Source organism: Anser anser (genome assembly GCF_964211835.1).
Source record: "Anser anser genome assembly, chromosome: 11".
NCBI lineage: Eukaryota > Metazoa > Chordata > Aves > Anseriformes > Anatidae > Anser > Anser anser.
The window spans coordinates 10,419,490-10,433,277 of record NC_139732.1 but is presented as its reverse complement, the minus strand read 5'-3'; the positions used below and the strand labels follow the sequence as shown (position 1 = coordinate 10,433,277).

Here is a 13,788-nt window from a genome sequence, read left to right as displayed (position 1 = left end):
AAAGAAATGTTCACCAGGGGAAATGGGGACTTGGACAATCCACAGTAAGGACCGTCTATTTGTACCTTTGACTGTCTTCAAACAAAGGTAACTGCAGAAAATACATCAACAGCCCTTCTTCTACCAAAAAAGGGGGAGGGGATGAGCTATAGGGCTCAGCAGTGGGTAAAGCAGCCAGCCCACAGGGACTTGCAGCCTGGGGGCTGAACACCCCAGTAAATGGGAGAGAGGTAGAAAAATGCCAGTGAGGAACACCCAAAGCCCACAGGGAAGCACCGTAACATGGCCTTTGATTTGTAGCTCTCTTGGAGGGAGCATAGAAAGTTTTGGTGCCTCTGCTCTGGCCAGTGCTAATGAGGAGTCTCAATCCTCTCATCAGCTCTAATGAGAGATTACAGCCCCAGTGCGGCCTTGAAACCAGAGTCAACTTGTATCAAAGCGCCATTCCGAATTAAGAGCCTTTCTCAGTGGCTGGTATTTTACAGCCCAGTGGCCAATTTCTAAATCATAGAGGCCAATTATTCCCAAAGCCTTTGGTGTGCAGCTAATGAAGGCCTGGGAGGGCCCTTTTAAATGGTTATAAGCCCCGCAGGCAGCAGAGATGTAATGGAGGTGGCAGGCACAATTAGCCATCCCTAATTCCTCCGAGCAGCTGATTAAAGTCTCTTTATCCGCCTTATCGAGATCAGAAGGGCACATATTTGGGAAATCAAAAATGCATTAGGGGCTGTCAGCTGGGGCTGGGGGCCCTGTGCGTTGAGCCCATAGTTGCTGACGTGAGCCGGTCCCAGGGGATCATTTGTGTGGAGCCACAGCGTGTTCCCCCCTCCCCATAGGGGACGGGCCCCTTGCCCCCAGGTCCCCAGCTTTGGGGTGATGCCCATTCAGCCCTTGGGTGGGCTCAGGGGGCTCCAATGGTGCCTCCCATGGGGGTGGGGACCACCAGAGGGGGACGTGCTCCCTGACCACAGCTCCAGCCCAGTCTCCTGCTGGGCTACTGGGAGATGGAGGGGGGTGAGGGGCGGCCACTGCTGGGACCACCAAGTGCAGGCAGTGCCGGACTCTCCTCCGCTGGCGCTGTCTTCATCATGCTCAAGTCGGCGCTGGGCGCTGGGCTGCTCAGCTTCCCCTGGGCATTCAGCAAGGCTGGGGGGGCTGTGCCTGCCATCCTGGTGGAGCTGGTAAGGGGGGAACAGGGTGCCCAAGGGGCAGGGATGGGGATGGGGAGGTTGAAGTGGTGGCAGAGCATCCCCAGGCATCCCCTGGCTCTGCTCTGGTCTTGGCAGCGGTTTCCCAAAAGGGAGCTGAGGCTGTGGTTGAATTGGGGACGGGGGGTGCAGGGGCTTTACCTTTCATGCGGCATTTGGCACCGGGGCTCCAGGACCCTTCCCAGTGCAAGACACGCAGAGCCCATGTCCTGACTGATGCTAAAACCAGCCAGGACAAAGGCTGCAAAAATTGCCTTTAACATCCTTTAGACTTTAAGCTGACTTTTACCTCAATCTAGACTAGTTTTGGCTGCTGCTCTCCTGCATGCCCCCAAAACCCAAATCTAAACCCAGAAGCTTGCATAGAAGTGTTTTTCCCCCTTCCTTTTCCCTGGGGCCACCACAAAGAGGACCTGGTGGGCTGAGCCAGTGTCCCCCAGCGGAGGGGACAGGGTGCACCTGGCCGGCTCCTGTCCCCGCAGGGCTCGCTGGTGTTCCTGGTGAGCGGGCTGGCGGTGCTGGGCTACGCGGCGGCGCTCAGCGCCCAGCCCACCTACCAGGGGGTCGTGCGGGCGGTGTGCGGGCCAGCAGCGGGAAAGCTCTGCGAGCTCTGCTTCCTCCTCAACCTCTTCATGATCTCCGTGGCCCTCCTCAGGGTGGTGGGCGACCAGCTGGAGAAACGTGAGTGTCCCCGGTGCGGAGGGTGAGGGGACGTGGGTCCCCCAGGGAGGTGATGCTCCTGGCCTGGTGGGGTGCTTTTTTTTTTTTTTTTTTTGGGGGGGGGGGGGTATCTCTGACTGTCTGTCACCCACCACGCAGTGTGTGACTCCCTGTACCCTGACGGCACGCTGAGCGGGGGCCCCCCCTGGTACGCGGACCAGCGCTTCACCCTCCCAGCTCTCTGTGTCCTGGTCATCTTCCCACTCTCCGTCCCCAGGGAGATCGGCTTCCAGAAGTACTCCAGGTACCCCCGTGGTCACTCTGTGTCAGCCGCAAGCCGTGGTGGGAGCCAGGCTTGTCCTGGCCACCGGTGTCCCCTTGGGATCTATGTGACCCCCCCGCCCCCGTCCCCTGTCTGCCCACTCACGGCCCCCACCCCATGCCCTGGCAGCATCCTGGGCACGCTGTCCGCCTGCTACCTCACCCTGGTCATCGTCCTCAAGTACCACCTGCAGGAAGGGAGCCTCAGCTCGCCCCGGCCTCCCCGCCCCCCCAGGTAAGGCCAGCGCTGTGTGCCCTGTGGTGGCACAGGGGCAGGGTGCAGGGGGTGAGGTGGGGACAGCCCAGGATGAGGGGGTGGCAGCCTCCAGCCCAAAAATCATGTGGCGGGAGGTCCCTGCAGTGACATCTGTGCTTCACAGGTCCCCTCGGCCACCGGGGGCCTCGTGGCCTTTGCTCTTCCTCTCCCCCTTCCCTTTCTAATGTCACAGGGCCTCCTCCTGGGCCTCCATGTTCAGCGTCATCCCCACCATCTGCTTCGGCTTCCAGGTACGTCCCCCATGCCGTGGCCATCCCCACCTGGAGGCACTGAGGGGAAGGGGCCCCGAGGTGGCTGCGGGCAGGAGACGAGGCCCTGGGGCCACGGTCGTGGGCTCTGGGCTGGAGGAGGAGGGCAGGTGGCCAGCGTTGTCCTCCTTGCAGTGCCACGAGGCCTGCGTGGCCATCTACAGCAGCATGCGCAACCAGAGCTTCTCCCACTGGGTCGCTGTCTCCGTGCTCTCCATGCTCATCTGCCTCCTCATCTACTCCCTCACGGGTAACGCTGGAACCTCCTGTCCCCTCCTTTCCCTGTGGGATTTTGGGGGGGGAGGGGGCCTCCTCCCCGTCACTATCCCCTGTCCCCTCCCTGGGGACAGCCTGTTGTCACCTCCCCACCTGCAGGGCTGTATGGCTACCTCACCTTCGGCGAGGCCGTGGCAGCTGATGTCCTGATGTCCTACCCGGGGAACGACCCCATTGTCATCGTCGCCCGCCTGCTCTTCGGTGTCTCCATCGTCACCATCTACCCCATCGTGGTGCTGCTGGGCAGGTGAGGGGGCACCACAGCAGCGTCCTTGTCCTGTTCCTCCCCCCCCAAAATCCAGGTCCCCCCCCCGTCCCTGAGCCGTCCCCGCCAGCAGGTCGGTGATGCGGGACCTGTGGGCACACCCCAAGCGCGGGGCGGCCCCGCTGGCTGACGGCCCCGAGCGGCGGAGCCGGGTGGCACTGACCATCTCGTGGATGGCTGCCACGCTCGCCATCGCCTTGTTCGTCCCCGACATCGGCAAGGTCATCGAGCTCATCGGCGGCATCAGTGCATTCTTCATCTTCATCTTCCCAGGCAGGAGAAGGAGGCGGGGAGGGGGGGGGGGGGGGGGGCGGGCTGTGGGGTTAATTTTGGACCTGTTCCTTGGGGTTTGGTGCCCGTGGTGGTGCTGAGTATCCGCGCTGGTGGCAGGGCTGTGCCTGGTGTGCATGACGGGGAGCCAACGCATCGGGCCACGCAAAAAGTGAGTGTGTGAGGGCACCGGGTCCCCAGGGGGATACGTGGGGAGCCCTGTGAGGTGGAGAGGGATTTTGGGGCATGGTGGGGGCTGCAAAGAATGGGATGCTGTGGCATGAGGGGGTGGACGTGGATGGGGGAGTGAGGAGGGATGCAAACAGGTATCGGGGCTCTACTCAGGTACCATGTCCCAGGGCTGTGCTCAGTATCAGGGATGTCCCAGGGATGTGTCCACGTCCCCTATCTCAGGGATGTGCCCAGGTCCCATGTCCCAGGGATGTGCCCAGGTCCCAGTTCCCAGGGTTGTGCCCAGGCTCTGGGGAGGTGCCCGAGTACCAGGACCCGTCCCAGGTGGGGTGGCTGTGAGGGATGGAAGGAGGGGACCATGGGGCTGTGACCGTAGAGCCTTGGGATTTGGAGGTGGGGGGACTGGGTGCCTTTGGGTTCTTGGTGTCCATCACTGGGGAGGTGTGTCCCCATCGTTGTGCCTGGCCGGTGTCTGGGACAGTTTGGGGAGGTGCTGGTGACCCCGCGATGGAGCAGCAGCGTGGTTTGGGGGTGAGTGACACATCTGGGGGGCTCGAGGGGGCATGGGGGGGGGGGGGGATGGGATAGAGTAATGGGGAATTGAGGACACAGTCCCATAGGTAGGAGGGACGGGGGTGGCAGAAGGGGAAGGGGTGTCAGGGGGGAGACATCGATTCTGGGGTGAGCAGGAACAGCCATGGGGCTGTGCCCCAGTGGCAGGGCAGGGGGGATGATGGGGGGGGGGGGGGTACAACATGCCATGGGGGAGGGGTGGCTGCCAGGCTTTTTACTGGGCACCTTGTGTCATTGTCACAGGGGCTGGAAGGGGTCCCCCAGACCATGCCCAGGAGCACCACGGAGGAGGCTGGCACCCCACAGAGGAGACCTCCCCCCCCCCCCCCCCCCCCCCGCGAGGGCTATGTACCACCGGGTGTCCCACCCCAAACTTATGTCCCCGCAGGGCCGCTCTCGTTGCCTGGGGCATCCTCTCGGTGCTGGGGGGCACCTTCGTGTGCGGGCAGAGCGCTGCCCTGGCCGTGATGGGGCTGCTGCATTGAGGGGCCATGTCCCTCCCCCAGAACACCGACCCCGGACATGGCCACACGACCACTGGCTCCCACCATCACGGTTTTATTCGGTATCATTGTCTCCATTGCTCTACTGTTAATAAACACTTGGGTGAGGAAGGGACCTGGTGAGCCCCACCCCCTCCCCCCCCCCCCGGGCAGCCCATGGGGTCGGGCAGGGTGTACACAGACAGATGGACAGACAGGCACGCACGGACCCCCCAAGATTTCCATCCCTGCCACCCCACAGCCCCGCTCCCTCCCCTGTAGACCCCATCAGGGCCCTACAGGGACCCCAACATCCATTTTTGGGGGGGGGGGGGTCAACACCCCCATTCCCACCCCATCCTCATCATGCCCCCACCCCCTTGGAGAGGTGCCCCCAGGGATGGGGTACCCAGGGGTGGGATGCTGGGGAGTTTTTTTTTTTTTTGGGGGGGGGGGGGGGGTGTTACAGCGGCTTCCTTCAGCACAGGCAGGTGACACTCACACCTCCCACCCTCCCTGGGCTGTCAGGAGGGGGGGGCACGGCCAGGCCCTCGGCGCTGTCACTCTCGGCTCAGGGTGCACCAGGCAGCTGCAGGAGAATGTCACTCGATGTCACCTCCCCGCCCCGCTGTCCCCACCCCACCCTGACGGACAACCCAGCCCCGTGACGGGTGCTGGCTGTCCCAAGGGGGCACCCCGGGGGAGGGGGTGCCCATGTCGTACCTGGCACGGCCACGCTGGAGATGGCCTCGGGCTGGCTCAGGGTGTCCACTTTGACGTGCTGGAAGCCCTTGCAGGTGGCACTCTGCAGGTGCCTGCGGCCGGGTGGGGGGTGGCAGCCCCAAATCACCCTCCTGACCCTGGCCCCCTCCCTGCCAGCCATCCCGCACACCCTCAGCCAGATTTCCCACCCATCCCCAAGGACATCGCCTCCCCACCCCATCCTACCTCTTCCAGTCCTCCTCAGTCTCCCAGAACTCGTAGACGATGAAGGTGACCCCGTCGGGCAGCTTGACTGCGGTGACACTGGTGGTGGTGGTGGGGAGAGGGGGGTGAGCCCCTTGGGGGGGGAGCTGCACTGGGGGCACCCCATAGACCCCCATAGGGCACCCCCAGCCCTTGTCCTCTGTGGGGTGGCCCCAGCAGCCCAGCTCCTGGCACCCAAGCCTCCTGGTGACCGCCCCCCCTCCCGCAGCCCTGTCCCCAGATATCCCCCATGGGGCACCCACTGGAAGCAGTCCCTCTCCCCGGCCACGCTCTTCAGATACTGCTTCAGGGAGCTGCAGAACTCGCCCAGGTGCTTGTGCGACACTGTCATCTCGTCCCGCACCAGGAGGAGGTACTGGAGAGGGGGCAGAGGGCATGTGAGACCTGACACACACGGTGACCCCCCTCCGTTCCCATGCAGGGACACCCCGGGGGTGATGGTGAGGGCCAGCACGGCCACACGCTCACCGTGCACGCCGTGCTCTCACTGTCCGACAGCCGCTGGTGCAGGTCGAACCAGAGGGTCTGGAAAAAAAAAAAGGGAGGGAGAAAGGAAAGGGAGTCTGGGGAGCCATGTCCCTCCGAATTTGGGGACTGAGCCACCACCTGCCCTGATGGCAGCAGAAGCTTGGGGCAGCCCCAGCCTGGTGCTGGTAGCATCGGAGACACCCGGAGTGAAAGCCAGCATCCAGGGAGATGCGGAATGATGGAGACCTTGGTGAGGCTTTGGTGCCAGGCTCCATGGTCTTGGTAGCCCCATGTTGGCCCCAAATTGCCCACACTGTGTTTCCTCCCCGGTACATCACCACCCTGCTCCCCTCCTGCCCTGCAAACCTTTGCAAACCACAAGGATTTTGGAAACATCTCCAGCACCTAGATATCTCTCTGTCAGTCCCTAGACGGAGTAAGGCTGCTTCTGCAAGAGGCTTTGCATTCCTCATAGGTTTATTTCTTGCTTAAGTAAGGCTCACGGCATCCCTCACTGCCACCACTGCACTGGTGTAGGTATGCAGAACCCCTCACCTTGTCCTCCAGCCTGCCGATGAGTGCGGCCAGCCTGCTGATCTGCCCCTCCAACCCGTCCTCCTTGGGGTCAGAGGGACCTGTGGGGACATATAGGAAAAAACACAACGAGAGGCACTCGTGGGAGCCTGGCCGGGAGCTGGGAACGTGCCAGGGAGGCTCTGGGCTGCTGGAGAGGATGGGACAAGTCCCCTGCTTACCAGTCTGGCTGCCTTTCCCGCGGTCCCTGGGCACCACGCGGGCAGGGGGCGCATAGCTGGGCATGGGGCTGTCGTACCAGGGCTCCACCAGCGCATGGCCAGCCTGGCCGTGGTAGTGCCTGCAGAGAGCAGAGCATCTCAGTGCTAAGGGCTGCTTCTCCTCTCCCTTTTCTTGCCCTCGGTGGGCAGGAGCCACCCCTCATGGTGAAGGTGCTGTGGGCCCTGCAGTGACCTGGTGGGCAGCGAGCAGCCCCCGTCAGCAGGTGGGAATTGGGCAGGGGCAAGCGGTCGCTGCCTTTTAATCCCAATTTAATGAGGAATCAACTCTGATGCTGTGTTTTACAGCCCTCTATTTCTCTGCTTTTCAGGCCACCTTTTTGTATTCATGCTGATACATGAAATAATATTTTTGTAGGGTTCTTTTTTTCTATTATCACCATGAGAAAACAGCTACAATACTGTTCATTGTGAGCTGGGCCCACACACCAGCACATAACAGAGAGGGAAGCCTTTCATGAGCTCTGCCTGAAGCTGGGCTCGTTTCCTCTTTGGCATTCCCGGCGAGCTCCTGCCTTCCCCGTTCTCCCCATGCACTCGCAGACCGGTGGGAGCCTTCCAAAATGGAGCGAAGCAGCTGATGGTGTGGGTGGGGGGGCACCCGGTGGGAAGTCACCCAGGCACCTGGGGCTTTGTGGTTTTAGATATGGTCAGAGGTAGATTCGCTTTGCGAGCATCCGAGTGTCCCGAAACGGTTTCCATGGCAACCTGTCCTTGTTCCAGCACGCTGGGGACACGGGTGACACTGTGACACCATCGCAGCTGCGCTGAGGCTTGGGCATTGCTGCAGAGACCCCCTGCGCTGTAGCCCTGGCAGCACTTCAGAAAATAAACCTCGAAGCCAGTTATGTTGAAGCCATCTCTTCCACCTTCCCCGGGCTCCCTGCAGTGCTGGGATGCAGGGGTGGGGACGGGGACAGGGATGGGGACATAACATCCACACAAGCCATGCAATAGCATCCCCCTTCCCCTCCACCCCTCGCAGTGGGGTCAGCCTTGAAGCAGACGGTAAGGAAGAAGGCTCTGAGGACCTGGCGGGGTTGGTCTGCTCATCGATGGCATCCACGGCGCTCTCCACCGAGCTGAGCAGCGACTGGGTCTGGTTGGCCGTCTCCTTCAGCAGGAAGCGGGTGACAAACTGGTCCACATTACTGCCGCTCTCATAGACCTGCGGGTGGGGACAGCGTGGTGAAAGCCAGTGCCAGGCCCTGGGTCCCGTGGTAATTGCTGATAAATTAAGCCAAGCGAGGTAAACGAGGTTAGCTTTACTCCATCCCTACTCCAAACAGAGTTTGACCTCACCTTGATCAGCCTCAAAGAAGTTTTCAAAGAGGTTTGTCCCCATCGGGTTGAATGAGCAGGTTACTGTATTTTTGTGTGTAGAAGCTCCTGAGGTAATACAAACCACTCTCGAGAGAGGAAATAATTAAAAATAATGCTTTACCAGCAGAACTGATCTTCTTAAAGCACTCGGGCCCTCTTCCCCAGGACAACCTTGCTGCTCCTTTGCCCATGGCATGTCCGGCTCCTTCTACTTCCCATGAGCCACCAGCACAACCAGACCAGCACTGGCACAACCAGACCCACACCAGTCCAACCAGACCAACACTAGCACAACCAGATCAACTCCAACCCAATCAGTCCAACACCAGACCAACCAGACCAACACCAGTCCAACACCAGTCCAATCAGACCAATACCAGCACAAACAGAGCAACACCAACACAACCAGACTGACACCACTCCAACCAGAGCAAAAACCAGTCCAACCAGTCCAACACCACCCTAACCAGTCCCACACCAGTCCAACTGGGCTTACCCCAGCCCAACTGGTAACACCAGTTCAACACCACCTTGTCCAACAGTCCAGCACAAACTTGGTCTGGTTTGGGACCAGCAAGGACGTGGTGTGAGCACATTCACTGAACATTTTGGGTGGGGGAACACGTCTGCATTCCCAAATATGCCTGACTATCTGGACGATCTCCCGCTGGTTGCACTTTTGCTAAGGAGCGGGTATTACACCGATAAATCTCCTTGGCAAAGGCGTATAATTGCATTTGGGATCTGAACCCATTTCTTCAGCGCTTCCCCCTCGCTGCTTGCCTCCCCAGGGCCCCGTGCACCGGAGCCTGCACAAAACTGAGGCGTAAATACATTAATCAGGTGCTGGAACAGGCTCAGCTGTAATTACAGGCAGGTTTTGATTAAGCCCTGGCTCTCACCCCTGCTCTGATTGCTGGTGCCAGGGCATCAGCAGAGCAGCGATGAGCCCCACTGCGGCGTTATCCAGCATGTTAGATGAGGTTGGGAGGGAATCGATGAAATGAACGGGGTCACGTGCTACTGTTTGCCTCCCATTCTCTGCTGCTCTCCAGGACTCCATCACCTGCCTCCTACCAACGTCTGCACACAATTTCTGATCAGCCCAGGCACACGAGCCTGCTCCTTTTGGAAAATAAAGTGTATTTATGAAGAGGCAGACTATGCATGCATTTTTGTTCTCTGCCCTGGGACATCAGGTGAACTTTATTGTCCAGTGTAGAAGCACAAAAGTAATGCTCAGTTCTTATTGGGACATAAATCGTCTTGCTGCAGGGTTTTTATAGGGTTCGCTTGTGGTAGTGTTCATCCCAAAAAGCCTCTCACTCCTCTCCTATAATTCTATGTGATGCTATGTGTTGCTGCTGCTCCCCATGGCACAGGCACAAGCAGGAACGAAAGGGGCTTTTGTGAGGCTGGCCATGAGAGCTGGCAGGCTCCAGCTCAGGGTCCTAACTTATTTTTATATTATTTTTTTATTTTGACCACTTTCAGGCAGCCCATGGATACAGGCAAGCCATCAGGTTAAAACCGCAGAGCTTGGAAAAGGCGATGCTTGATGCTGATATAAACGGCTGATTACAGAGCTATTAAAATCCCCATGCACTGAAAGTCACTCCAAGATTACTTTCTCGAACTGTTTTTGAAAACCTGATATATAATTATAAAGCTCCAGTTACTGCCTGTAAAAAAACCAGCCTAAATAACTGAACATCAGCCCTCCTTCAGTCGGTGCAGTATTGCCTCCTTCCAGCCTGCCCTGATACAAGGAGTAAATGGCTCAGAAAGCAGAGCTGGAAGGTCCTGATGAGAGCTCGCACCTGGTCATGTGCACAAATCTGCACAAGTTCCCTCACCACCATCCTCGTTTCCTCCCCAAAAATCAATCCATCCCCTCAGATAACATCTCAGTGCTTTTCATTGTTGTTTTTTTTGTTGTTTTGGTTTGGTTTGGTTTTTTTAAGGTCACCACACCTGCAAGCAGGAGCATCAGATGGGTCCGAGCCCAATAGCTCTGCAATGAAAATAAATGATTTTTTTCCTCCCCATTTAACTAAGTGTGGCTGTTTGCCAGCCAGCCCGTGACATTTGCACTCAGGAGCAGCATCAGAAATGTGTGTGCTCAGATGCTTTTCAGCAATCCCCCAGGCCCTGCTGCAGCAAATGTCTCCTTTGGCATTGCAAAAACAAGTCATTAAGAGGACCAGCTCCAGAGGAATCCTTCCCATGCTCTTATTAAAACATTTGTCAGCCTGTCCTAGGGAGATTTAATGAGGTTTGGTCTTATTAATTCCACCCCAAAGAGATATTTTCTCCTTGTTTTGCTTGAGAAGTTAAAATATTTATGGGGATAATATAATAATTGCTGCTCATTGAAGTCGCTCTGTGACAGCAGACCTTGGAGGGGTGTATCTCGAAAGGCTTCCCTTTTTCATCCAGCTAGTTCATTAGTTCAACACTAGAAAGACTTTGACACCGCAGCTGCTACCCTGCCACAGAGCATTTCACTAGCAAGCCTGGTTTGATCACACTAATTAACCAAAAAAAAAAATCTGTGTTTGTATTAGAGGAGTGAATTTAAGAATCAAAAGACTTCCAGGAGCTCTGCTTCGTGTGTTGATGGGTGTGCCACAGGTTTCGGTGTCTCCTGAGACTCACCATTAAAGCACATTTCCTCAGGAGCTTAATATTCAGGTTAAAGAAAACACTTTGCCATGCTTTGCCTGTGGAAACCGAGGCTGTGACAGGTGCTGGCGCCTAAAAGCGGGCTCTCGTCACTGCGCTCCTGTGAGTACCAAATGACTGAAAAAGGAAATTTTTTCAATGCTGATCAGCATCTCGGAGCTTCTCCGCTGGCATTTTTAAAGGTCACTATTCAGCTCATTAGGACTACAGGACGTGAGATATAAATGAGGACGGGCCACCCGCAGCCCCGGCAGTGCCCACTTCCACCCCCTCAACACTTTACGGCTCAGGCATGTGTTGCAGTGTTGCCTCGGAGGGGCTGATTCAAATCCCTTGCTCATAATTGCCTGTTTTCTTCCGAGAGATATTTCCTTACAATTAGAATAGCACCCAGACCTTCCCCTTGCTCCTTCCCCGCTCCACACTCTTAAATCCCTCCAGAAGCGGAGGCCCACAACTGATTGCCTGGCACGCAATCAGCAGCCAAAACCTGAGGAGAACAGGCACTTAAATATTTGATAAATGAGAGCATTACCATATGAAAGACCCTCAGCCTTCCCGAAATGGTTTGAAAAAAAAAAAACACACAAATGAGGCACCTGTTCGGATAAAAAGAAGAACTAAGGCGCCACATGGATTTTAAAAATCTTTCATTATACATTCCTCCTCTATAACTCCCATCAAATGTTGCTCGGGACTGCTTTCAAACTGCACAAGTCTCTCTCCTCAGCTGCATTTCGGGGCCACCACAGCAGTCTGGGAGGGCAGGGGACCCCCAGGTGGAGGCAGGACCCCCATGAGGACAGCTTGGGGTCGGCTCTTCCTGACCCACATTTGCTTTATCTGGTCCCCAAGTCCTCCTGCAGTGCCCTTCCCAGGCAAATTATTGCAGGACTTCTTTCTCATGCTGGAAAATCTTCCTGCATGCAGCATGCCCCCCTCAGTCCATGGGGTATGGAAAACTGGCATTTTTTATGCCCTGTCCACTTGGTAGGCAAGGAACAGACTCAGAAAGCAAAATGTGGCCTCCCACTCCTGAACGCCCTGACTATAATTAGCATTTGTCTTCACACAAGTCCCTAATTAGCATTATTTGCTAACCAAAAGACAGTCAATTAATATAGGCTTTATTTCATATTTTTTTTCCTGAGGAAAGTGCAGCTTCTGTTTTCCAAGCAGGACGTACTCGCACGGCCCCGCAGATGGAGGGATGAGGGGTGGACGGGCTCCAGCTGCTGAAGGCTCAGCCTGGCTGTGCCAACCCATTCCTGCCGACTTGTCTTTCCCTTCCAAGCTGCTCTAAGCTCCATAATCCCTTCCATTTAACGCCAGGAGCAACAGCCTTGAGCTGGGAGGGGAGGGAAGGAGAAGACCCGACCCTACAGGAGGTCTTCAGGAGCTGGAGAAGAGCACCGCGAGCAGGATCTCCAGGGAAGCTGCTCTTCCCTCTCACAGCAAGAGGGGGGGGACATGAATTTTGCAGCGACAGACTGACAGAAGAGCAGTGAATAAACATCTCTGTCTAAAAATAAGCTCCAAGAGAGACCTTCTCAGGCTGTGCCTCCCTGCTGTGCTCCTGGCAGCCCGGCTGGATGTCACGCTCAGCCCCACGGGGCTGGTGACGAAACTTTTTAGGTTATTCCTGAAAAAATACAGTCGTGTGACTTTTACAGAAATCCACGTCAGTTATTGGCCTTGCTATAAAAATTGATATTGAAATCTTTCAGTATTTCTGACTAAAAGTGTTTTACGTGGACAGATGACTTTGGGCTTTTTTCAGCCCAAACCGTTCACCAGCTGTCATTGCCGGGCTGTGTTTTACACAGAACCTAAACCCAGGATTTGGCTAACATACAGCAACGGGGAAAACATCCTGTTCACCCCCTGAGAAACTACACGGGGTGAAACCTCTTCAGAAATGAGGGTGTGAGGGAAAAGATCGTTTTAAGGGGTGTCATCACTGAAAAAAAAAGAGCATGTGACAGCCCCACTCAGCAGTGTTACCCAGTGGGCAGCTGCTCGGCTTTTCCACCTCCTTTCCACCCGTTTATCTCATTACCCTCACCTTTACCACCTGCTACAGAAAGCAATAGGGGTGAGCCAGGACAGCCGCTGAGCACTGTTTCTTTTCTAGGTATTGAACTCAATTTGTGAGGCAGAAGGAGGCATTAATTAGGGCTATGAGCCTGCTAGCTTTGGAGATGGGCCTTAGAGGAGGAGGTGAGAAAAACTTCTCTGTCCTAGGTGGAAGGCTGCTGGAGAGCCTCTGTCTGCCGACAGACTGGTGGAAATCGGGCGAATGCTACTACTTCTTTAACAAGGAAAATGAAGAGTGGAAAGTTTCATTTCTTGCAGAATTACAATAAATACCACGCTGATAAATCGCAGCAATTGGGGCTGGACACAGAATGCATTGCATTTGAATAAATTAACATAATTTAATCTAAGTCCTGTTGGCCAGTCTGTCAACTTTGCAATCTGCTGTTGATGAATGTTATCTGCTAGATAAAGCAGAGGTGAGAAATTGCTGTGGGAGGGGCACCAGGGCAGCAAATACCACGCAGAGGTAGAGAGGAGCGAGCCTGGAAGGCATCGTTCCTCTGGACCACCTAGGTTGATGAGCACATCTCTTCGAGCACTGCTCCTGAACTTATCGACTGCATACAACACACAGCATAAAGACCTGTCCAAGGAAAAGCTGCCCAAAAGAAGTGGGGAAACACCACCGTGACCTTCAAAGG

General features: G+C 56.4%; 2 protein-coding genes across 3 annotated transcripts in view; one reads left to right on the top strand and one right to left on the bottom strand.

Moving 5' to 3' along the window:
• The first annotated feature begins 21 nt into the window (after positions 1 to 21).
• SLC38A8 (solute carrier family 38 member 8) lies at positions 22 to 4,817 on the top strand. 2 transcript variants are annotated; one of them, XM_083851720.1, is made up of 10 exons: positions 22 to 1,181; positions 1,691 to 1,889; positions 2,028 to 2,172; positions 2,320 to 2,424; positions 2,639 to 2,696; positions 2,850 to 2,964; positions 3,090 to 3,237; positions 3,329 to 3,528; positions 3,646 to 3,697; positions 4,679 to 4,817. In XM_083851720.1, the coding sequence occupies exons 1-10, from the start codon at positions 1,005 to 1,007 to the stop codon at positions 4,773 to 4,775; spliced, it is 1,296 nt and encodes a 431-aa protein (XP_083707846.1). In that variant the 5' UTR covers positions 22 to 1,004; the 3' UTR covers positions 4,776 to 4,817. The 2 variants fall into 2 exon arrangements, with proteins under 2 accessions (XP_083707846.1, XP_083707845.1); XM_083851719.1 differs by lacking the exon at positions 22 to 1,181 and adding an exon at positions 4,199 to 4,248 and having other exon boundaries at positions 1,434 to 1,889; positions 2,028 to 2,424; positions 2,639 to 2,964; positions 4,679 to 4,699.
• A 15-nt stretch (positions 4,818 to 4,832) lies between these two features.
• NECAB2 (N-terminal EF-hand calcium binding protein 2) overlaps positions 4,833 to 13,788 on the bottom strand; it is a 59,229-nt gene continuing 50,273 nt past the window's right edge. The window contains exons 6-13 of the mRNA XM_083851721.1: positions 8,071 to 8,207; positions 6,983 to 7,101; positions 6,783 to 6,862; positions 6,228 to 6,284; positions 6,002 to 6,114; positions 5,721 to 5,798; positions 5,496 to 5,587; positions 4,833 to 5,361 (exon numbers count right to left, since the gene is read on the bottom strand). Of these exons, the coding sequence (XP_083707847.1) occupies positions 5,333 to 5,361; positions 5,496 to 5,587; positions 5,721 to 5,798; positions 6,002 to 6,114; positions 6,228 to 6,284; positions 6,783 to 6,862; positions 6,983 to 7,101; positions 8,071 to 8,207 (705 nt within the window). The 3' untranslated portion in view covers positions 4,833 to 5,332. The remainder of the gene's footprint in view (positions 5,362 to 5,495; positions 5,588 to 5,720; positions 5,799 to 6,001; positions 6,115 to 6,227; positions 6,285 to 6,782; positions 6,863 to 6,982; positions 7,102 to 8,070; positions 8,208 to 13,788) is intronic.

What these genes read in the sequence shown, in the direction of transcription:
- SLC38A8 (XM_083851720.1), top strand. Translation starts at nt 1,005, where the DNA reads ATGGAGGGGGGTGAGGGGCGGCCACTGCTGGGACCACCAAGTGCAGGC. An exon ending in GGGCGACCAGCTGGAGAAAC is followed by an intron (nt 1,890 to 2,027) that starts GTGAGTGTCCCC and finishes CCCACCACGCAG; the next exon opens with TGTGTGACTCCCTGTACCCT. An exon ending in ATCGTGGTGCTGCTGGGCAG is followed by an intron (nt 3,238 to 3,328) that starts GTGAGGGGGCAC and finishes CCCCGCCAGCAG; the next exon opens with GTCGGTGATGCGGGACCTGT.